We start from the raw sequence: 25310 nt of genomic DNA, 5'->3' as shown, positions 1-25310 counted from the left end.
TGCATTTTGTGCATTTTGTGAAGATTCTGCATTTTGTGCATTTTGTGAAGATTCTGCATTTTGTGCATTTTGTGAAGATTCTGCATTTTATGCATTTTGTGCAGATTCTGCACTTTACGCATTTTGTGAAGATTCTGCATTTTGTGCAGATTCTGCATTTTATGCATTTTGTGAAGATTCTGCATTTTGTGCATTTTGTGAAGATTCTGCATTTTGTGCATTTTGTGAAGATTCTGCATTTTATGCATTTTGTGAAGATTCTGCATTTTTTGCAGATTCTGCAGTTTATGCATTTTTTGCAGATTCTGTAGTTTATGCATTTTTTGCAGATTCTGTAGTTTATGAATTTTTTGCAGATTCTGCAGTTTATGCATTTTTTGCAGATTCTGCATTTTATGCATTTTGTGCAGATTTTTAATTTCATGCATTTTGACAACCATATAATTTTTATGTATGCAAGCTGTAATTTTATGCAAACTCTTAATTGATGTAGATTTTAAAAAATTCAAATATTAGATCTTAAAAATAGCACTGACCAGTGTAATTTAATATATTTTATAAAAATTCTGAGTCAAAGCGTATATATAAAAAATATTTTTTCTCTATTTAGATATCGGACGCCTGCAGGCCAAAATAATCCAAATTTCGGAGTGATGATCAGTGTAGATAAGGAAGGATGGATCCAAGTGGGTGATCCAATCTATGCACTACCCAGGTGCTAAAATAATCCATCACTGGCAGAAAAGATGAAAAGGTCCATAAACAATTCTATACAATTTTAAAATTAACATTTTTTTTTTTATAGATACATTATTTTTTTACCAAACAAAACTTTTTTTTTTTTTTTCAAGATTCATATAAATTTATATTAAACTGTTTAATAAATATATTTCACATATATTCTTGTATCGTTGTTTGTATATGTGTATGTGTTAATGATTCATCAGAAACGGGAATGAAACAAAAATCAGAACTTTTGGAGTATCGGTGTAACCAACTGAGAAACTATGTGCACGCAACCTAAGTTTTAAATGTCAATTGTTCGCAAGTCTCCTCTGAAGACAGCATTGCATTCATGGCCTACTCCAGAAATTCTTTGGTCATGAGTACATGTTGATTTTGCAAGATCAATAAATGGACAACATCTATAATATAAATCTCACCTGTCTGTTTAAATGTATGTATGTATGTATGTCTGCCTAAAACTTTCAACAGAGGCGAAAGATTTTCACAAGAATATTTTAGTATCATTTTGAAGCCCGATGCTTCGGACAATAAATATCCAAAAATTGACTAAAAACATTAATTTCTTCACTCTCAATTGGACACTTTACTACAGGGAGGGGTCGCTTTTTTTGCTGATATTTTCGAAAGTCATCTCTTTTCGATCGACTAGCCTTAATTTAAACCTATGCCACTTCCGGTTTGGCGATGGGAGCAACAGCAAAGACAGTTTTTTTGTTTTTTTTTGTTTTTCACATTCTTTTCCTTTTTTGCAGTACAGGTTCGAGCCTGCCTGCCTACTACCACTTTTTTTTTTTTTTTGCTCAACACACACCTCCAAACACCCAGGCAACGCTAGGCACCCAGGCTAGTTATCTAATATAGGTTGATTCTTACGGTAAGTGGCCAGAAGTCTTTCAGATGAACCATCTCGAATGAAACTGTAAAGAAATTACCAGAAATTTTCAGCAGCTCCTACTTAGACAAATAGACTACCACAATGGTCAAGAAAAAATGGATACAAGGTCACATGGTACGGCGTCCTGGTCAGGTAATCTATGATGTGGTTGCACAATCATGTATTTCGGTCCTACATACAAATCAACTTCATCACTCGTACTTTCCAAAGAAACAATCAAATGACGCGATCATCCCCTTAAATGTTTTACTGGACACATTTGGATTGGCCCAAAGTATTCAAGCATCATGCACTAAACAAAAATGAGTGGCTCTCGTCTTGGGGAGGCTCCATGTTTTGACAAGCTTCTGGGCTTGACCTTTACCCCTGACCTGAAATGGAACACGTACATCAAGTCAGTTGCCAAGATCGCTGGAAAAATGGTAGGATCCTTCTACCGCTCCAGAAGATATCTCACCGATGATTCAATTCTCTATCTGTATAAAAGCCAAGTAGGTCCAAGAATGGAGTACTGTTGCCACATCTGGGCAGGAGCTGCTAAAACCAGCGTATCCTGCCTTGACAGAGTACAAAATAGGCTTTGTGGCTTAGTGGGGGGATGCCCTTTTCTCTTCTCTGCAACCTCTCTCCCACAGGAGAGACGTTGCAAGCCAGTCTTTGTTTTATCGTTACTATCATGGCAAGTGCTCGTCTGAACCCCAATATCTGGTCCTCCCTCGCCAATTTTTCACGAAAAAAACCCGTCTAGCTGAAACTACTGTCAATAATTTTCCCCACTCCTTATCTGTGCCAAAATCAAAACGTAGATTCCATGAACAAAGCTTCTTTCTTAGAAGTGCATGCCTGTGGAACTTTGTTCTGGTTACCTGTTTCCCAACCTGGATGTCTTCAAGTCCAATGTGAACAAATTCCTGATGAACCGCCTCCTTAAGTAAGACACTTTATCAGATCTCCAAAACTAACGTACTGTACACACAATAACCCTTATCCCCGAGTGGCTTCCGGGCCTTAATAAGTGGTGACTACCTTGTAAAAAAAAAAAAAGTCCCATAAGAAAACTCCAACCAAAAGGACACAGCAAAGATACAAACCAACTTCAAACATTTCAAAAAACATTTTCAAAAAATTATTAATTTCATTTATTTCAGAATTCGATGTGCTTAAACATTTGCATTAAAAGAATAGAATTAGGAACACAAGTTATCCTTAAATTTAACTTTTCAATATAAAAATTATACTTAAATTTAACTTTTCAATATAAAAATTATACTTAAATTTAACTTTTCAATATAAAAATTATCCTTAAATTTAACTTTTCAATATAAAAATTATCCTTAAATTTAACTTTTCAATATAAAAATTATACTTAAATTTAACTTTTCAATATAAAAATTATACTTAAATTCAACTTTTCAATATAAAAATTATACTTAAATTTGACTTTTCAATATAAAAATTATACTTAAATTTGACTTTTCAATATAAAAATTATACTTAAATTTAACTTTTCAATGTAAAAATTATACTTAAATTTATCTTTTCAATATAAAAATTATACTTAAATTTACCTTTTCAATATAAATATTATACTTAAATTTGACTTTTCAATATAAAAATTATACTTAAATTTGACTTTTCAATATAAAAATTATACTTAAATTTGACTTTTCAATATAAAAAAGATTTTGAAAGGAAAAGTTGTTTATGCATTATAAGTAAATAAACATTTCGTTGCTTTATGGAGTTTTTGAGACTAAAATTTATTGATTACTATTAAATAGAATTATGTCCCTCATATCGGTGACAAACTCTACAAAAGATCCATAGTTTGGGACTCAACAATTTGACTACGGAGATTTTGTGACAAACTCTACAAAAGATCCATAGTTTGGGACTCAACAATTTGACTAAGGAGATTTTGTGACAAACTCTACAAAAGATCCATAGTTTGGGACTCAACAATTTGACTACAGAGATTTTGTGACAAACTCTACAAAAGATCCATAGTTTGGGACTCAACAATTTGACTACAGAGATTTTGTGACAAACTCTACAAAAGATCCATAGTTTGGGACTCAACAATTTGACTACGGAGATTTTGTTTGTATTGAAAATAATTTTTTTTTTTTTTCGCTAAAATCATAAGTTTTTATTTTCTTATTTAAAAAAAAAAGTACTTGATCAATCCATATGATCACACTTTTGCATATCTTTCAGAATATTCTCAATTGACGATTTTAATTTGTTTAGAAATTTTTTTGTTAAAAACGATTGTTTTCTCTTGCCCCGAGTCAGACTCTTCAAAAATAAAAAAAGTATCTATACAAAAGTGGCTGGATAAAAAAAGCGACTCAAGCAACAAAGATTATTGGTCCTCCGACAAAGGGGGATTGGACCGAATAATTCACTTCTGTTTGTCTGTTCATCCATTTGTTTGTTTGCACTTTTCTCAATGACCACACTTTGGATATTTTTTTTTTAAATTTTGAGCAAACATTAGTCATGGTGAAAGTAAATCGACGGCTTGTTCTATTCAAAATTTGCAAAAACACTTACGCATTGTAACTGGAAAACACTAAAAATGATATGAACACCATTCTGGAAGGATCAGAAATAGAGGAGAGTCGGTGGTATCAACAAGATTTAAATTGAACTTTTTTTATATAAAAATTATACTTAAAATTTAACTTTTTCAATATTAAAATTATACTTTTTTTTTTTTTTTTTTACATAGGCATCACCACATTATCAAGGCCCAGAGGCCACTCAAGGATAAGGGTTAAAGAGTGCACAGTAGAAATTGGACAATATAGTAATCATTAGTAATGAAAATTTGGTAAATTTGATAACTTATATGGAACGGCTCATCAAGAACTTATTTACTTTAGACTTGAACACAACCATATTGTAATCAGCCGGAAAGCAGGAAAACGGAAGACAATTCCACAGGCGTGCAGTTCTAAGAAAGAAGCTTTGTTCATGGAATCTACGATTAGGTTTAGGCACAGATAAAGAGTGGGGGGAATTATTGATAGTGTTTACAGCTAGACGAGTGTTTCTTGTGAAAGTTTGGCGAGGGGGGACCATAGATTGAAGCTCAGTCGAACACTTTCCATGAAAATAACGATACATCAGAGACAAACTCGCAACATCTCTTCTGTGAGATAGAGGTTGCAAGGAGGAGAAAAGGACATCTCCTACGAGGCTACGAAGTCTATTTTGAACTCTTTCAAGGCAGGACAAGTCCTTTCTAGCAGCTCCTGCCCAGATGTGGCAACAGTATTCCATCCTTGGATGTACCTGGCTCTTATATAGATATAGAATAGCATCAGCAGTGAGATATTTACCGGATCGATAGAAAGATCCCACCATTTTTCCAGCGGCCTTGGCAACAGATTTGATGTACGTGTTCCATTTAAGATCAGGAGTAATGGTCAAGCCCAGAAGCTTGTCAAAACCTGAGGCCTCCTGAAGACGAGAGCCATTCATTTTAATTGATGCCAAATGTGGATTAGAATGTTGATGATGTAAAGAGAGAAGCTTGGTTTTAGATGCATTAAAAGTAACTAGCCACTCCTTTCCCCATTGTACTACGTGCTCAAGATCAGAGGAGAGAGAATTGGAGAGAACTTGGTCGTTTACTGTCTTAGATGTGCTACCATAAATGGTAGTGTCGTCAGCATAAATGTCTACAAATGATGTAAGGATGCGATTTGGAAGATCATTAATGGAGATCAGGAAAAGAGTTGGGCCCAGGATGGACCCCTGAGGGACACCGGCATTAATACTGTGAGCTTCTGATTTTTGCCCCTCAACTACTACTCTTATGAACCTATCAGAAAGAAATGATTTAATAATTGAGAAGACATTTCCAGCTATACCATAGCTAGCGATCTTATGAAGTAAACCTTTATGCCACACCCTATCAAAGGCCTTAGATATATCAAGAGCAATTGCCCTAGAAAGATTGCCATCGTCGAGAGATTTGCTAATCCTATGCGATATAACTGTAAGCACATCTGCTGTAGATCTAGCAGAACTGAAAATAAAATTCTTTTCAATATTAAAATTATATTTAAATTGAACTTTTCTATATTAAAATTATACTTAAATTGGACTTTTTCAATATTAGAATTATACTCAAATTTTAACCTTCTTAATATAAAATTATATTTAAATTTAACTTTTTCAATATTAAAATTATACTTAAATTTTAACCTTGATATAAAATTGTACTTAAATTGAACTTTTTCAATATTAAAATTATACTTAAATATAACTTTTTCTATATAAAAATTATAGATACTTAGATTGAACTTTTTTAATTTTAAAATTATACTCCAAATAAACTTTTTTCAAAATTATACTTAAATTGGACTTTTTAATATTGGAATTATACTCAAATTTTAACCGTCTTAATATAAAATTATACTTAAATTTAACTTTTTCAATATTAAAATTATAATTAAATTTTAACCTTCATATAAAATTGTACTTACATTTAACATTGTCAATATTAAAATTATACTTAAATTTTAACCTTAATATAAAGTTGTACTTAAATTGAACTTTTTTAATATTAAAATTATACTCCAAATAAACTTTTTTCAATATTAAAATTATATTGAAATTTTAACCTTCTTAATATATAATTATACTGAAATATAACTTTTTTAATATTAAAATTATACTTAAATATAACTTTTTCTATATAAAGTATACTTAAATTTTACTTTTTCTATATTAAAATTGTACTCAAATGAAACTTGTTCAATATTAAAAATTATACTGAAATATAACTTTTTTAATATTAAAATTATACTTAAATTTTACTTTTTCTATATTAAAATTGTACTCAAATGAAACTTTTTCAATATTAAAAATTATACTTAAATTTAACTGCTCAGCTTGTTCTATTCAAAATTCACAAAAAATACTATTATACATTGTAACTGGAAAACCGTAAAAATAATGTAAACACTATTCTGGAATAATCAGAAATAGAGAAAAGTCACCGATATCGACAAGTTGCAATTTATAGTGAGTTGCTATTAAAAAACACAACAAAATAATGAAAATAAAAACAAAAGTGTTTATTCAAAACAAAATAAAAGGTAATTATACTAAAATAATGCCTCCTATTTTTATTCCGCCCGAATGGATCAGACGGGATTGCAAACTGGATTGTTATGATGGCTGAACTTCATTTATGACTTGAAATTCGCATCAAAAACTGAATTTATGTTTAGGAACATCATCACCGCTCGAGTCTTTTTCTTCATCTTCATCTGAAAAGTCGCCATAATCAACTGGTTTCATACAAACGATACAAGTATTATGGATGTCGCGATAGCAGTCCAAACAGTACACAGCTCTGCATCCCTGATTTTCGCAGTGTTCAAAGTTCGATCTGTCATCGACATCACCCTCAATATTGCAGCCGATGCAGAATTTGTAATCCATGCCGAAAGTTTTTAGAATGTGTTTGAATTTAGGAAATCGCAATGCCAGTTTTCGACGGATGCTAATCTTCTCAGTATCAAAGAATCCTTGGTACTTCAGCCGCATCTTTCGACGCATCAGCTTCAAGTAATTTCCTCTACGAAGTAACATATGAAAATAGAGCCAATTTAACCTCTCTTCTGCTCTTTTAGCATAAAAATGTCTGCATATGACATGCCGCAATCGGAGGCCGTATGCTTGAAGAATTACGGACGTGAGACATATACAAAAAATGGCGCCGATCGTGTAATATGCAACAAAGTCTGGCTCGTTAGGTTTAGGTAAGCAGGACCTAGTTTTTCCAAATGCATCACCATCGTCTAAAGGATCAAGCAAGGATACCATAGAGCGAAACATATCGGTGTAGGGGCCTTTTCCTCGCACGTAAAACTTGAGATGGGGGATAGATTCTTTGTCTACTTTGATAGAGAAACTGCTTCGGACAAGATCCAGGATCCAGAAGAGTCCATAGTCGCAGAACAGATAGAAACCGATTGTCAGGAAACTAATCAAAAGAAACATAATTCCTGTAAGAATTTTTTTCTTCTCGCGAGACGACAGCCTGAGCGTGAAGAGATCGATATATTCGATTCGTTCTGACTTCCTCAGGGGTAAAAGAGGTTCCTTTCCTTCGGCAATCCTATCTTTATCGAGCTGATAAAACGTTTTTGACAAATAGATATTATCGAACTTGTTTCGACTAAGATATTGCAGCCGATAGTTGACTGCTTTCATGAACACGAAAACGATCGTAAGGCCAGTCGGAATCCCAAGTAGTTGTAATCCTATCGTGAAAACAGATAATTTCTCATTGACTTTACGCAAAACATCATCTCCAACTTGCGCATAGGTTTTCGTTTGCTCAATAGAGGAGTGATACACGTGGCTGATAACGACTTTGAAATAAAACATATCGTGGAGATTTTGAACCGCCTTTTCTGTTGGTCCTATGAATTTTTCCTGCAAAAAACCCTTAACGACTTCCGTCACTGAACAGAGCATCTCTACTGTTCGAGCTAAATGGCAGATGTTCGTAAATATGTCGACTATATTGCAGAGTCCGTTAAAAGGTGTCCACATTGTCCGCATGCACTCTTTGTTGGCCGACGTAAACGCTGCCATGCACTTTGCGTAAGGCTTCGACATCTTATCATTGCAAACAGTAACCATGTTACCCAGCCATGAATAGAGCCGATTTATGGAAGCGACAATTTCTTCCATACCTTTTTTCATCGATAGTAATGCCTGCTGGACCATTCGGCTGTAATCGTTGACCTTTTCGATAAAGTTTTCTATTCCGTTGAGCATAGCAGACAAAGGATCAAGCGCTGTAGATAAAAGCTTTGCTGTTTGATTATTGATTATTTCTTGGCCACAACCCATGGCAATTGTCATGGCCGTGATATTGTTATTAAAATTAAGCATCGGCCCATTGACGATCAGAATAAAGGCGTACATGATAAGAAAAGTTCTACCTTTGCTGGTGAAGAATCCAGGTATGGCCAAAAATATCACGCATCGAACGGTTGTAGAAAAAGCCATTCCGATAGTAAAGATGGAACCAATTGAGATACAAATCAAGCAAGCGGTTTGAATGCTCAGTTTGAGCTGGTAGACAAGCACGAAATAAAGAAAGACGTTCACTGTAGAACCGAGAAGAAACCAAGCGACATTTTCGAGGATCTCATTGGAATAGCTGCCTTCTTGTAATATTGGTATGTTTTGAATCCATGCAATGATTTTCTGCCGTTTCGAATTCGGTTGTTTTCTTGAATTTTTAGCAGTTGTTGATTTTATTTTCGTTTTTTTCAGTTTTTTTATGGTTTTTCTTTTTTCCCTCGCTAATTTTTCGAGAGTCATTTTGATCCGGAAAGCTTTGATTGCTTTTCTGATAAACATCTTTGGTTGGTTTTGTAAATATTATTTTGAAACTGTTATGAACAATGTGTGTTTGTTTTGTGACTAGAGCATGAATATTTTGAAACACTTTGTTTTATGACGATGTTGTCGAGCATGAAACAAAGCCGAATTGTATAAAAACGAAATCTTTAAAAAATATCCCTGGAATGAACGAAGAAAGAATGGAAGAATTACTGTTTTCTGGGATAGAATCTATTTTATCCTTTAGTTCTCATATTCCACGAGCAATATTTCTGACAAAGGGTGAAGAATTGCTGTTTTCTGAGTCAGAATTCATCCATCTAACACTTACTATTGGCTAATTTTTTGACCGTGAAATGGTATTTTTTTAAAAAATCGTTTACATCAAATGGCTTCATGCCTTGTCTAGAGCAACTTTCATAAAACCAGAAACGCAGATACCGGAAAGAAACTTAACATTAACAGAGCCATCAACGGTGTTGTTTTAAAAAGAAATCATACCAAGAAGATTTGATTGAAGACAGATTTAAAGAACAGCCATTCGCCATCGTTCGTAACACAATTTTATCCATTTTTGTTATTCACCATTTTTACTTGTTTTGGTACATTTCCGAGGGCGAGACCTTTGTCCAATCCGGGACTTATTCAAGCGAGGATCCTTGCTATACAACTATGCCGTTCATGACAGCCATAAAGCTAACCCAAGATCGTGATAAGTAGAGAAATTATGTTCTAAAACACAAATAATGTTGTTGGATATGTTTCCCGGCTACCAGGTTCCAGCTATGTAAAAAAATCATATACAAACAATTTTCTTAGAGAAAAGACCACGAAGATGACTATCAAAGAGATGGACTGACCAGATAAGGGTTTAAACTGGTATGCCAATTGTGACAGCTGAATGACTGGACTAAGACCATGATGAATGATGAAACATCATAACTTTCACATTTATTTTGTTCTTATTCCATGAACGATGTTTGTGACAAAAGGGGAAGAATTGCTGTTTTCTAGATCAGAATCTATTCTATCTAACACTATCGTTGGTAAATTTTTGACCTTGAATTATTATTATTATTATTGTTATTATTTCAGCTCTTTACATCAAGAGGCTTCATGCCTTGTTTCGGACGTTTTCAATGGAAAAATTCTGTTCTCAAGCATTTGGTGAGCTTTCTGAAATATGCAATTTGAGTTGATAAACGAATATTAAATAAAGGAAAATGTTCATCTTTAAACCAAGGAGAAACCAAGCAACATTTTCGAGAACCTCGTTGGAATATCGGCCATCTTGTATTATCTATATATTAATACGATAGCGTACGTGTTCCTTCGTGTGTCACGATTACATCCGGGTCGTTTAATTCTTATGTTCTTCTATTTCTTGTCATAAATAATTTTACCAAGAATTCTTCATAAGTTTTGGTTTCAGTTTCGATTATAGCTGATGGCACTTAAATCGTCTATTTTTTTTATAAATAATTTTATCAAGAATTCTTCATAAGTTTGGGTTTCGGATTTGATTATATATATATATATATATATATATATATATATATATGAAAAAAATATAATTATATAAGTTTTTATTTCGGGTTTGATTCAAGCTAATGCACCCAAGTCATATGGATATATTTTTTTCATGTTTGAAATCCACCTCCAAACTCCCGAGCAACGCCGGGCTGAAATGCTAGTATACATATATTTTTTCATAAGTTTTTATTTCAGTTTCGATTCAAGCTGATGCACCCAAGTCATATACATATATTTTTTGTTTGTTTTTGAAATCGTAACTTTATAATATATAAAAATCGATAGAACATTAACTCTATAATAATATATACGAAATCTGCAAGAATTAAAATATCATATTTAAGCGTACTTTATGACGGGGCTTTACCGGGCGTTCGTGCTAGGTTAGATAAATACTTTTGCAGTTTTAACAAAAAAAGCTACAATAATATCAGAGCATCTCGATTTACACTTAACATCTTCAGAATGCCAACATCAATATATTACATATGAATGAGTCCCTTGTGGAATTTCCACAGGTCCCGCTAGTATATATATAGTTATCAAAGAGCAAATCTTTAACAAAGCGAAGCTTATCAAGATAAAAGCTCAACACTATTAAGAGGAGCAAACAATAATATTAAATGAAAGATGAGGAATATAAGTTATACATAACTTTATTATATTATCAAAACAATAAGGAAAAGTTAAGAGACAATTCTCTTTCAATTAATATATTAAGCCTAATATATACTAGTTGTGTGTATGTGTGTGTGAGTGTGTGTGTATGTGTGTGTATGTGAGTGTGTGTGTGTTTTTGTGTGAGTATGTGTGCGCGCGCGCGTGTGTGTGAGTGTATGTGAGTGTGAGTATATATGTTAGTGTGAGTGTGTGCGCGAGTTTAATTCATGGAACGATTTGCTTTCAGCATGTCTATTATGACGTCATCTTCCTATGGGCAAAAAAATATCATTATTATACACGTAAATGGGCAAAAAAAAAAAAATGTGTAATAATAAAATGCTGAGCCTGAGAGATTGAACCTCCTAGGATTATGCAGAACGAATGCCCCAGCCTGACATGTTGCTGCTGCGGCTTCTCATATATTTTTTAGCGCCATTTCTTTTTTTTTAATTGTCAAATCCTTTTTCCTTCTGTTTCGAGAATAAATGTTGATCGTTTGATGTCTTCTGTGACCTGATCTAATTTCGTACTTCGCTTTACTCCCAAACACCAAACAATGAATGACTCAACAAACTATAATGGACGTTCAGTAAACGTAACGACCATTCATCCTTTATGACGTCATCCATTTATAATATATACTGCAATAAAATAAATTACGTATCAGGTACGTTTGAAAGCAAAATCATAATATTATGAAAATAGACAAATATTTTACTTTGTTTATTCAAATCAAATCAACACTTCTAAAACGGAACTTGTAGAAAATGTGTAAGGAAAGTCCTTTAAAATTACTGCGCCCTCTGTAGATGTGTCATTACACATCTACAGAGGGCGCAGCAATGTAAAGCAATTCAATAACCAGTAAACACCGGTTCTGCATGGAATCCAACTAGCAAGGTACCTAGACGGACGCGAACGGTTACTCAGAACGGACCCAACAATCGGTTACTCAGAACGGTCCCAACAACGGTAAGATATGCTCACACCCACACGGCACGAGAAGCAACAGCAACACGATTCCCGACCAAGTCAATCATCGCTCTCCCAACGTCTTTCAATCACCCGCTTTTATGGCCGTTGCAGGCCGGCTAAATTTGCATATTGCGAGAATTCATGTGACTTTGCGAGATATCATCCTTTACAAAAGACGGCGGCCGCCATCTTGATCTTTCTTTCTCTATTTTCGGTCGGCGACGCCGAGCCGGCCCCGAGGTAAGTCTTTCCTTTTCGTCCGTCTCTCTTACGCACCCACACAACACACAAACACGCGGGCGCTTGTCTCCTGGATGCACATTACAGAACTCACACTCCTGACGTTAATCTCGCATAGCCAACGCACTGTTCTGGCATTCAAAATACAACCACTGAGAGACAACGTGTGGATCTTTACTAATTGGTCTATCTATCTCTCCAACTTTACAACATGGTAAGAAAGAAAGAAAGAAAGAAAGAAAGACATACAAAATACTGAGGATGGAGTTTGACCCTGAATATATATTTAAATTATAAATTTCAAACTAGTAAAATATTTGTTTATTTTCATAATATTGCGTTGTGGTTTGGCTTTCAAACATACCTAATGCGTAATTAATCTTATTCAAACTAAATCAACGCTTCTATAATGGAACTCACACCCATGACATTAATATATACTGCACTTAAAAAGAAACAAAACCTTTTTTGTTAACATTCTGAAAAAAAAAAAAATAAATACCATTACAAGTTTAAAGTTTATCAAAGAACACTTATCTTTCAATTAATAATAAAGAGCAATGTGCATTTATTTGTAAATATATATCCATCCTGGCACACAAAAAAGTCTGTATGATGGAGGAAGAATATTAATTTTTCTTAATGATACATAATCTATCCCGGATTACGCCGGCATGTTGAAAATTGTGATTTTGCTGTGCAGGTTGTTTAGTGTAAGAAGAATGCAAGGGTTAAGTTGTTGACGTATGTAAAACTTTATGACTGGGAGAAGGAGAAGGAAGGAAACCAATATTCTGCTTAAATATTTTAAAGATAAGATTTTAAACATCGTCACATTTAGATTTTACAACATTTACTTAGCCAGGCATGAATTAAATTAAAAACTGAGTAATGGAAATTAGGCTGAAAAGAAATATAGAAGCAATACGTAATCTGAAATCAAGACAATTTCTTGGCTGAAATATTTACCAGTTAGAAAGTCCATGCGTCTTTTTCTTTTTGTTTTATCGACTATGAAGCATTTTAAGCGACACATGGTTAAAAAATTTGGGTTTTTATATTTCAAGCGGTCGAGTTCATATTTAGAATAATCTATTTCAATGAGAGTAAACACGCATAATTCCAATGCATGGATAGAGAGTTGAGGTTTAAAAAGTTCTGTCATCTAAATAAGCTAATATGTAGGGATTCCCCCCACTTCTACCTCGATGTGTCATGATAACAAAACAAAAAAATTTAGTCAGGAAATTGTTTTAAAATAAATGAATTAAGAGTGGTTAAAATGCTTTTCTTTATTTTTTAAATCTAAACTTGTGGGTGTGTGAATGTCAAATATCTCCAGATTTTCTAGAAAAAATCGCTAGATCCAAATTTTTCCCGCTAGATTGCAAATCTCCAGTGGCAACACTGACTGGGGGGTGGGGGGCCTGCTTTACGGAGGCCTTGACGACACGTCGTTAAATAGGTTTAACAACATTTTAACGATATTAAGAAACAAAATATGCATATATATAATATTCCGGTACTCATGCAGAGAGTGATCCGTGCTGAAATAATAACGTTATTATTTAAAAAACCATTCTTAACATGGGGAGGGTGTTTTGTACCTGTAGGTACTTTAACCTTACAATTGAATTAAAAAAAAACATATAAAACTTTAATTAAACGTGGAAATACGATTTAAAAAACGGTGCAGATCACTCTGCATTAGCACCAATATTCCTTATATATTTTATGTTAAATATTTTTAAATAGATATTTTTACAGAAAGTTTAATTTACGGCGTAATGTTTAAGTCCACTTTACGGCTTTGCGCATGCGTTTTAACTACTTCCGCTTCCGCTGAAACGCACGTGTTGTCAAATAGAATCTAACCGGAGACTCCACGGTAAGTTTTTTTGTTGTTTTTGTTGTTTATTTATTTATTTTTATGTGTATATAATCGATTATTTTTCATCAAAGTTATAAGTATATCATTATTTATTAAACTTGTTATTTGCGATTAATTTGGTCTTAATTATTGTTAGTTTATTATCGCTCTTTTTTTTCATTCCACGTGGAGGAGAACCTTAACAGTTTCCACTTGTTAACTGATCTCTCTATCAACGTTTCCCTTAATTATGTTATTTAAATGGCTGTGGTTAATCTCTGAAAATATAGATTTCTAATAAAAAAAATAAAATAAATATAAAATAAAAAAAAAACACAAGATTGAACAAATGAACTAATAAACATTTAAAGAATCTCAGTACCAAAGCAAATTCCCAAGTCCTAACGTACACTTGCGGAATAGAATAAAGTTGGTACTTATGTCACCGTGCTGAAATAATAACGTTAGGGTTTACCGATGTATTGGAACATTCAAAATGGCGTCGGATTCTCTCTTTAACACGGTAAGTTTGGGAAAAGGTGTTATAAATAAAAAACCGGATAAAATACTGTTAAAAACTCGCTCAATATATGTTACCGTGAAATAGGTTGACATATATTCGGCGGGTTTTTAATAGTATTTTGTATAGTTTTTTATTTATAACACCTTTTCCCAAACTTACGGTGTTAAAGATGGTGTGAGACGCCATCTTGAATTTTCCAATACATCGGTAAACACTATGTTTTTCGAGCTGAATAAATATGTTACATTGAATAAAAACACAAAAAATATATCCAGTTTGGTAGAAAAGTAACTTATCTTGCCTTTGATAACATTTATTTGTTATATATTTGTTTTTTGACAACTTTTTCGAATCTGTGTACACTGTACAGTAATGCAAACCCCGTTATTGATACTTGGGTAGTTTAATCAAGACATTAAAGAATGAAAATATCGAAAAAAGGTTATATTGTACATATCCGTGTTGAACTGAAGATCTCCGAAAAAAAAAAAAAAAAAAAATTTCACTGAATTTGATCGAGTAGTTAAAATTTTTTTATTTTTATTTTTAACGCGAAAAAAAAAAAAAAAGGTTTACATCTTTGAATTTTTTGAATACGCCACGGGGAGATAACTCAATTTAAAGCGCTGACCCCCCCCCATCTTTAATACTAGCTTTTCTTCCTAAAAATCGAAGTATGGGTTTGTTTTACTGTACACATAGACTCGAAAAAGTTGTCACAAAACAAATATAGAAATTTATCTCTATCTGTCACATCTGAGCTGGAGCTGCTAAAAGCAACCTATCCTGCCTTGACAGAGTACAAAATAGACTTTGTGGCTTAGTGGGGGATGCCCTTTTCTCTTTCCTGCAACCTCTCTCCCACAGAAGAGTCGTTGCGAGCCTGTCTTTGTTTTATCGTTATTTCCATCTTCAATTCGAGCTCCAATCTCTGGTTCCCCCTCGCTAATCTTTCAGGAAAAACACCCGTCTCTAGCAGTAATTTTCCCCAATCTTTATCTGTGCCTAAATCAAAACGTAGATTCCATGAACAAAGTTTATTTCTTAGAAGTGCACGCACGGCAACGGCACGACTGTGGAACTCTCTTCCATTTGCCTGTTTCCCATTTAACTAAAACTTGGATGTCTTCAAGTCCAACGTAAACAAATTCCTAATAAATCGCCCCCTTAAGTAAGACACTTTATCAGATCTCCATTACTAACTATTACCACGATATTGTCCCATTGATTACTGTACACGTAATAATCCTTATCCCCGAGTGGCTTCCGGGCCTTGATAATTGGTGACCTCCATGTAAAATTATATATATATATATATATATATATATATATATATATATATATATATAGAACAAATAAATGTTATCAAAGGCAAGATCAGTTACTATGTTTTTAGTGTTTTATTTAATGTAACATGTTCATTCAGCTCGAAAAACAGTACCGATGTATTGGAAAATTAAAAATGGCGCCCGACTCTCTCTTGAACACGGTAAATTTGGGAAAATGAGTTATAAATAAAAAACTAGACAAAATACTGTTAAAAACTCGCCGAATAGGTGTCAGGCCATGTCACGGTAACATATATTGAGCGAGTTTTTAAACAGTATTTTGTCTGGTTTTTTATTTTTAACTCCTTTTCCCAAACTTACCGTGTCAAGGAGAGAGTCGGACGCTAGTTTTAATTTTTCAATACATCGGTAAACACTGTTTTTCGAGCATGATAAGCATGTTACATTAAATAAAAACACAAAAAACATATCCAGTTAAGTAGAAAAGTAACTTATCTTGCCTTTGATAACATTTGTTTTGTGGCAACTTTTTCGAATCTGTGTACAGTAAAGCAAACCCCTTTTGCTTGGTATCATAACAAATTGTGCTTTTTTTTTTTTTTTTTTTTTTTTTTTTTTTTTTTTTTTTTTTTTTTCAGCGAAAAAAAAAAAAAAAAAAAAAAAATACTTGATCAAATTAAGTGAAAAAATTTTTTTTTTTTTTTTTTTGGTGAACTTCATTCCATAATGGATACGTACAATATAACCATTTTTTTTTTTTTTTTTTTTTTGATATTTTCATGTTTAATGTCTGGATTAAACTGTACAAGTACCATGTTATTATTTAGAAAGCTATTCTTAACATGCGTAAGAAATTTATTTCTCCCCTCTCAATTTTCTCCCTGCAGAAAGGAATCCACAAATACAAAAGCCATACCTTTCAAACTCAAAATTTATTCAAATGTAACAGCAATAAAAGTTTATTGGTTCTGGTATTGTCCATTTGCAAAACGGTAGCCTGATTTGCCCCCATACGCATGGAGCCTATAGTTCAAATTCCTATTGTTGGAATGTTAGTTCGTTGTTCCTCGTAAGGATCCATGAATGTTCATGGTAAACTCAGCGGGAGTGATGGCGCCTATAATTAGGCATAATGTGAGCTCCTTGGGATTCAAGATGAATCCAGGGCCGCTGCAAGAAAGGTAGGCTCTCTCTACCGTGCTAGAAAACTACTAACACCTGAAAGTATCCTGTACCTCTATAAGGCCACCATTCGCCCATGTATGGAGTATTGCTGCCACATCTGGGCTGGTGCATCTGCTACTAATCTCTCGCTCCTTGACAAGGTTCAAAAGAGAGTCGCAAACCTGATAGGCCCTGAACTGGCATCTAAGCTTCAGCCTCTGTCCCATCGACGAAATGTTGCATCCCTCTGCCTTTTCTACAAGTATTTTAGTGGTGAATGCTCTGACGAACTGCAATCACTTGTGCCCCCACGACGCGAGCACCCTCGACAAACCCGACAGGCTACTAGATCCCACCCCCACACTGTAGAGATCCCTAGATGTAAAAGATCTTTTTACTCCAATAGTTTCTTCCCCAGAACCGCAAGACTCTGGAATTCCATTCCAGGTCCCTGCTTCCCCAACAGTACTGACGTGCAGAAGTTCAAGTGTAACGTGAACCGACACCTTGCTGCCCAAATCCCTACATAGTACCCCAGTAGTTGTTGCCCCTGATAGTAGCCCCCTACACCAAAGTGGCAATTCGCCTTGTTTGGGGTGAAAATGTAATAAAAAAAAAAAAAAAAAAAAAAAAAATTAAGATAAGATCCAATATTTGGTAAAAAACATGCAGAACAGTTCTTGAATGTCATCCTCCATTAGGACAAATTCAGCAGTATAAGTAGTAGTCTCTGCTTGTAGAGAAGTGGTCCTTCGTTCACCAACTGTTTGGTGTTCATGAAGGACTTGCCTTAGCTCCCTCTAGTTTTGAGTCTATCCCAATGCCCAGCTTTTTCTAGACTGAAAAAAGAAAGCATGATACAAAAGTGTGCCAAATCAATCACCTGACACATTCAAATTTAAACCAATGACAGCCGACTACTAATGCGTGGGTGGACAAACAAGAAAAGATGGCTGCCGTCACTACACTCTATGGCAGGCACGACAGGAACACATTTCTAAAGAAATGGCAGAAACACTAGAGGAAGACCTCCAATCTGTAGTGGAATGGGGACAAAAGTGGTTGGTCGCGTTCAATGCTGCCAAGACTAAACTAGTTTCATTCAATAATTACAAGAAACCCTCTCTACCACCCATAGCAATGGCCAACGACTCTTTATCTGAGAGTCCATCTTTCAAACTCCTTGGCCTAACGTTCACAGGAAACATGAGTTGGAACAATTACATTGAAGGCATTGCCAGGGCCGCTGCAAGAAAGGTGGGCTCTCTCTACCGTGCTAGAAAACTACTAACACCCGAAAGTATCCTGTACCTCTATAAGGCCACCATTCGCCCATGTATGGAGTATTGCTGCCACATCTGGGCTGGTGCATCTGCTACTAGTCTCTCGCTCCTTGACAAGGTTAAAAAAAGAGTCGCAAACCTGATAGACCATGAACTGGCATCTAAGCTTCAGCCTCTGTCCCATCGATGAAATGTTGCATCCCTCTGCCTTTTCTACAAGTATTTTAGTGGTGAATGCTCTGACGAACTGCAATCACTTGTGCCCCCACGACGTGTGCACCCTCGACAAACCCGACAGGCTGCTGCTAAATCCCACCCCCACACTGTAGAGATCCCTAGATGTAAAAGATCTTTTTACTCCAATAGTTTCTTCCCCAGAACCGTTAGACTCTGGAATTCCATTCCAGGTCCCTGCTTCCCCAACAGTACTGACGTGCAGAAGTTCAAGTGTAACGTGAACCGACACCTTGCTGCCCAAATCCCTACATAGTACCCCAGTAGTTGTTGCCCCTGATAGTAGCCCCCTACACAAAAGTGGCAATTTGCCTTGTTTGGGGTGAAAATGTAATAAAAAAAAAAAAAAAGAAGTGAATTGCACGCAAACTCATGCATGTAAAGAGCAATATGTACATTTTAACTTCTACCCCTCTAACCTTTATGGAAAATTGACCGGTGAAATCCACCCGACTTGTTTAAATGGGCGAACAAAGTTCACCCTATGAGCAGGCAATAGTGTCCCTGCCTCTGCCCTACAAGGCAGAGTATTTATTTTTTTATATACAGTGCAAGTACGCACAAAGGCTTTTACGACTTGTCTCCTCTGAGGGATCCAAACTCCAGACAGCCTTAACTTACTGAGGATTGAATTAACCCCCATGTGACAACAGTTAAGATGAGCTTCCTTAATCGCCAGTTTTGTTAAATAATGATTTTTTCCCAACAAAAGGGGAAACTTGACTTCGAAGGGCAGAATATCAGAGTTCTGTGTCCTACCTCTGGTTCTAATTAAGCCATCTTTATCAAGGAATAACTCTAAGGCAGTTACCCTAGGGGGAGGCACTTTACCGGAAGGTTGTTTCAAGTAACCTAGTTCATGAGAGAAGGCCTTCATTTGCATATTAGCAGATAGCAATAATTTGGCTCTATTAAATTGTCAGCACTACTACGGTGATGTAACAAATTATAAAATTTCAACACTTTTTCTAAGACGCTGATTGCCTTAGATAAGCTGGAATACCTTGTAATATCCAACGGGAAGGTATTTTCAGAAGGATGTGTCTCCTGAGAGTACAAACATGATACAATTTTTTTTATTAGTTTCCATCTGGGCAGAAGCTGCTAGAAAGGACTTGGCCTGCCTTGATAGAGTTCAAAATAGACTTCGTAGCCTCGTAGGAGATGTCCTTTTCTCCTCCTTGCAACCTCTATCTCACAGAAGAGATGTTGCGAGTTTGTCTGATGTATCGTTATTTTCATGGAAAGTGTTCGACTGAGCTTCAATCTATGGTCCCTCCTCGCCAAACTTTCACAAGAAACACTCGTCTAGCTGTAAACACTATCAATAATTCCCCCCACTCTTTATCTGTGCCTAAACCTAAACGTAGATTCCATGAACAAAGTTTCTTTCTTAGAACTGCACGCCTGTGGAATTGTCTTCCGATTTCCTGCTTTCTGGCTGACTACAATATGGTTGTGTTCAAGTCTAAAGTAAATAAGTTCTTGATGAGCCGTTCCATATAAGTTATCAAATTTACCAAATTTTCATTACTAATGATTACTATATTGTCCAATTTCTACTGTATATTCTTTAACCCTTATCCTTGAGTGGCCTCTTAACCTTGATAATGTGGTGATGCCTCTGTAAAAAAAAAAAAAAAAAAAAGCTTATAACTACTCGAAAAATGTGATTCAAACACTATTTTTTGTTTTTCAATTAAAGGAGCAAGGACCAAGGTTTCATTAAAAAAAAAAAAAAAAAAGTGGTTTTAAAAAAAAAAAAAAAAAGGTTTTAAACTTCGGACTTTACAGGTAAATTTCTAAAACACTTTTTTGTTTTAAATTTGAATATATTATTTATTGATCTTTTATCTTCAATTTGTGATATATAAAACTTTGTTGAGTAAATTATTTACTTTTTAATAGACATTTCAAAATGAGGGGCGTGAATTAAAAAAAAAACAAAACGTTTGTATTATATTTGAAGCATAAAATTTCACATTGGCTCTGAAAATATCGTAAAAATTGAATCAATAGAAAAAATTTGATGGATTTTTAAAGTTTAAAAATTGAAAAATACTTAACTCGTAAAATTCAATTGTTTCATTACTGTTTTTTAAAAAATAATATTTCTATTACTTTTTATACAACTTTAATAGTTTATTTTAGAAGTATAATCCATAAAGAAAATAAACAACCCACTTTTAAAAGAGAAATTACGAGTTTTTTATATTTTATTCGCAGTTTCGTGTTATAGGTGTCAAAAATTCTGATACACCAACTGGGTGGATTTTAGTGGTGACACCAAGGCCCTCCTTAATAACGGGCCTGTGAGGGATCCACCAGTACTTTTTTCATACTTTCCAGAAGGAACATAGAAAGGTTCAATGATACAACTTTCTTCGTATTCTTTGAAAACTCGTAATTCTTATACAGGGTAGGGCAGAGCAATTGAGATGTTCAGAATCAACAAGTTGCTCTGCCCTACCCTGTATAAGCCCTTTTTTGGTACTTGTACAGTTTAATCAAGACATTAAAAAAAAATGAAAATATTGAAAAAAAAAAAGGTTGTATTGTACGTATCTGTTATGGAATGAAGTTCTCCGAAAAAAAAAAATTTCGCTTAATTTGATCAAGTAGTTTTTTTTTTTTTTTTTTACAGTGAAAAAAAAATTTTGCTTAATTTGATCGAGTAGTTGTTTTTTTTTTTTTTTTTTTTTTTTTTTTTACAGTGAAAAAAAAATTTTGCTTAATTTGATCAAGTAGTTTTTTTTAAATTTTTTATTTTATTTTTTTTTTTTTATTTTTTTTTTTTTTTACAGTGAAAAAAAAAAAAATTGCTTAATTTGATCAAGTAGTTTATTTATTTATTTATTTATTTTTTTTCTACAGTGAAAAAAAAAAACAAAACAATTTATGATACCGAGCAAAAGGTAGTCATGTTTTGATTTTTTTTTTTTTTTTTTTTTAGGAAGAAAAGCTAATATTTAAGATGGGGGAAAGTGTCGGCGCTTTAAACTGAGTTATCTCCCTGTGGCATGTTAAAAAAATTCAAAGATGGCTACCTTCAATGCGCTCTCATAAAAATGTGTTTTTCCACTGTAAAAAAATAAAAAAATAAAAATAAAAAAAACTCGATCAAATTAAGTGAAATTTTTTTTCAGAAATCTTCAGTCCAAAACTGATACGTACAATATAACTTTTTTTAATTTTTTTTTCAACATTTTCATTTTCTAATGTCTTGATTGAACTGTACAAGTACCCCTTTTTCTCTAAAGAGTCTGCAACCCTTTGCATAATTTTTAATGAATGCACATAATTGGAATCTACCCGAAACAATTTGTCAAAGCCCCAGGGCAAATCAATGTAATATTTGTTTTTTAGAATAATAGTTTTATTTTTATTTTTTATTTATTTATTTTAAATTATTGATTTTATTTTCATCGTGAGAAGGTAGTTCAGAATTCTTATTGATTCTGACGGAATCAAGAGAAAGAAAGTTTTCAATTCCGCGTTCAACAGAAGAGTCTTTAAAAAACGGACTAAGTATGTCAGAATATGAGAGAGCGTTCAACACACTTTCGACCAAATAGAACAAACATTTTGATAAGCAGACAACCCGATCAAAGGGAGGCAACTCTAGCAGTTTTCGTATTAGATTTAGGTGTCAAAAAATCACATCCATTACCAAATGGGATAATTCTATTGGAAATTTTCCATGCTGTGCCATTGAGGCATTTAACTAAATGGAAATTTTTTATCTGTTGGATCGTTCAAGCCGACGAGACCATGAAGCACGGTGCCATTTAAATCTTTATAACCGTGACAGAGGTAAAGTCCCGATTCCGTTATATTAGAGGTAATTTCATCAAATCTGTTCATTTAAATTGAAACAGTGAATAGGGTAGCAAAAGGAAAGGGATTTTGTGATCCCAATTTTGGGGAGACACTTACCTCCAGGAGGTCCGTGAATTTCGTTCCTATTAAAATGTTGCCAGGTATTATTACAGGTTTAGGTATTAATTTTTCCCGCGAACTCAATTTTTATAAAATAACGTGAGAGAAAGGATTTTTGACTTCCAATATTCAATAGAAGGAAACTAAAGGTCTTTTACTTTTCATAGACACTTTAATACCTGGTGATTATCAATTTATAAGTAGAATATTTAGAGCAGTCTGTAACTGTATGGTCTGCCAATTTATACAATTTACAAATTCTAGAATGTTCACTAGTATTAGTATGAAGTTTTAAGGGATCCATACCCTTTTTATGATAAGTTTTATAGCTAGAGCTGGTTGCCATATTGGGTTGAACATCTGATAAAGAAAAAAGGAAAGGGATTTTGATAGAGTTCAAAATTGACTTCGTAGCCTCATAGGGGATGCCCTTTTCTCTTCGCTGCAACCTCTATCTCACAGAAGAGATCTTGCAAGTTTGTCTCTGCTTTATCGTTAATTTCATGGAAAGTGCTCGACTGAGCTTCAATTTATGGTCTCCCCCCTCACTAAACTTTCACAAGAAACACTCATCTAGCTGTAAACACTATCAATAATTTTCCCCACTCTTTATCTGTGCCTAAACCTAAACCTAGATTCCATGATCAAAGCTTCTTTCTTAGAACTGCGCGCCTGTGGAATTGTCTTCCGTTTTCCTGCTTTCCAGCTGACTACAATATGGTTGTCTTCAAGTCCAATGTAAACAAGTTTCTGATGAGCCGTTCCACTTAAGTCAACAAATTTACCGAATTTCCATTACTAACGATTACTATATTGTCCAATTGTCTACTGTACATTCTTTAACCCTTATTCTCGAGTGGCCTCTTGGCCTTGATAAGTGGTGATGCCTATGTAAAAAAAAAAAAAAAAAAAAAAAAAAAATGGCGGTTTAGGCGGGCAACTCTCCCGCTTCTTTCCACCCAAAGGCGCCACCTGTAAAAATTCTATTATGTCAAAAAATTTGGACATAATAGATGTGAATGTAGGATAACGCTCCTTCGTTTTCGACATTAATGGGGAATTTGTGGAAGAGGATATGAACTACAATTGTACCAGAAGTAGAGTTTTCTGTGAAAAAAATCTGTTCCGAAAGATTTGTCCAATTAATTGCATTTTTTTAAATTAAATACTTATTCTACATTGGAATTTGTTCTTTTGCTTTTTTTTTTTTTTTTTTTTTTTTTTTTGTTTTTTGTTTTTTTGGTGTGTGTGTGTGCTTTGTCCATGTTAATTCCTGACAATTATTTTTCCTTTTTAGGAATACAATGGGGTTTGGTAATACAGGTAGAGGAGGCTATGGCGGTGGTGGCCGTGGAGGAGGCTATGGCGGTGGAGGAGGCTATGGCGGTGGTGGACGTGGAGGAGGATTTGGTGGACGAGGTGGAGGTCGTGGAGGATTTGGTGGACGTGGTGGGGGTCGAGGTATGAACCGATAGATTTTTTTGTATACACATATATATATATATCTGTGTTTATTTATTTTTTTCAGCGCTTCTTTATTATGAGAGTGAAAATCAAAATATTAAATTTCAAGTAAAACCAAGGGTATCTACTTAATTGTCATGTCACAGTGATGAACATATCCAAAAATTATGAAAAACGATAATGTAGAAAATTAAGTTACCAAAGGCAATTAGGGAAAATTGAGTTTTACTAAATTAGCCTAAAATTTTCAGAAAATAATTACCTCCCTTGTTATCAGAATTTTTTTTTTTTTTTTTAAGTCTTCAAAACCTGTTTTCATTAATAATTAATTTTCTATGCTATCATTTTTCATAATTTTTGGATATGTTCATTACGGCGACATGACAAATAAGTAGATACCATTGGGTTTTACTTGAAATTCAATATTCAAAATTTTTTAATCTTACTCTAACAAAAAAAAAGCACCATTTTTTTTTTTTTTTTTTTTTTTTTTGTCTTGGGGATTGCAAATTACATTGTTATGATGACTGAACTTATGCATTCGTGACCTGAAACTTTCACCTCTCTGTTGCAGATATTGATGGTGTGAGACTAAGAAAGCAACCCCGGATGTCATTGAATTCATAGCAGAAAAAAAACAGCATTTCAAAGTTAATATTTCTAAATAAAATGCCAACAACAAATCTCAGAGGCTAAGGAATGAGGGTGGAGAGTTAGGGTTAGGGTTTCAATTCTAACTGATGGCACTCAAGTTATATATATTTAGTTTTGATCTAACTACTATAACTTAGGTTTAATATAATGATTGATAGAGAATAAACCTCCTCCTCTCTCTCTCTTTCTCTCTCTCTATATATATGTGTGTGTGTGTGTGTGTATATATGTATATATATGGAGGGTGGAGGGGGCTTTTTCTTTTTTTTTTTTTTTTTTCGGCAGGACTAAAGTTAAAGTTATCTTCGGGCTCATGGACTTTAATACCTGAGGGAGTGGCACTCGTCTGGCAAGATGTTGCAATCATCATCATCATCATATATATAGAAAGTGATGGACAGATGTTTGTTTAAAATAGACATTTGGCGAGGTTATTTGCGGGCATTGCTCCCGT

At 34.0% G+C, this 25310-nt stretch overlaps 3 protein-coding genes across 4 annotated transcripts in view; 2 read left to right on the top strand and 1 right to left on the bottom strand.

Moving 5' to 3' along the window:
• Positions 1-900, top strand: part of LOC145258335 (mitochondrial amidoxime reducing component 2-like) — a 46440-nt gene extending 45540 nt beyond the window's left edge. The window contains exon 7 of the mRNA XM_080116500.1: positions 611-900. Within this exon, the coding sequence (XP_079972626.1) occupies positions 611-722 (112 nt within the window). The 3' untranslated portion in view covers positions 723-900. The remainder of the gene's footprint in view (positions 1-610) is intronic.
• Positions 901-6714: 5814 nt separating this feature from the next.
• LOC145258334 (DC-STAMP domain-containing protein 2-like) lies at positions 6715-9188 on the bottom strand. Its single transcript, XM_080116499.1, has one exon. It carries the CDS (start codon positions 9041-9043, stop codon positions 6869-6871), a length of 2175 nt encoding a protein of 724 aa, XP_079972625.1. The 5' UTR covers positions 9044-9188; the 3' UTR covers positions 6715-6868.
• A 2948-nt stretch (positions 9189-12136) lies between these two features.
• LOC145258336 (uncharacterized) overlaps positions 12137-25310 on the top strand; it is a 107212-nt gene continuing 94038 nt past the window's right edge. The window contains exons 1-2 of one of the 2 annotated variants that reach the window (XM_080116502.1): positions 12137-12436; positions 24036-24199. In XM_080116502.1, the coding sequence (XP_079972628.1) occupies positions 12201-12436; positions 24036-24199 (400 nt within the window). In that variant the 5' untranslated portion in view covers positions 12137-12200. Of the gene's footprint in view, positions 12437-14192; positions 14325-24035; positions 24200-25310 lie in introns of those variants that run through there. The other variant, XM_080116503.1, reaches the window with a different exon arrangement.

The sequence above is a fragment of the Euprymna scolopes genome, chromosome 33 (genome assembly GCF_053919585.1).
Source record: "Euprymna scolopes isolate OS-2025 chromosome 33, ASM5391958v1, whole genome shotgun sequence".
Taxonomy (NCBI): domain Eukaryota; kingdom Metazoa; phylum Mollusca; class Cephalopoda; order Sepiida; family Sepiolidae; genus Euprymna; species Euprymna scolopes.
This window is presented reverse-complemented; position numbering and strand designations above follow the sequence as displayed.

Coding starts and splice junctions, on each gene's coding strand:
- LOC145258334 (XM_080116499.1), bottom strand. CDS start 9,043: ATGTTTATCAGAAAAGCAATCAAAGCTTTCCGGATCAAAATGACTCTC.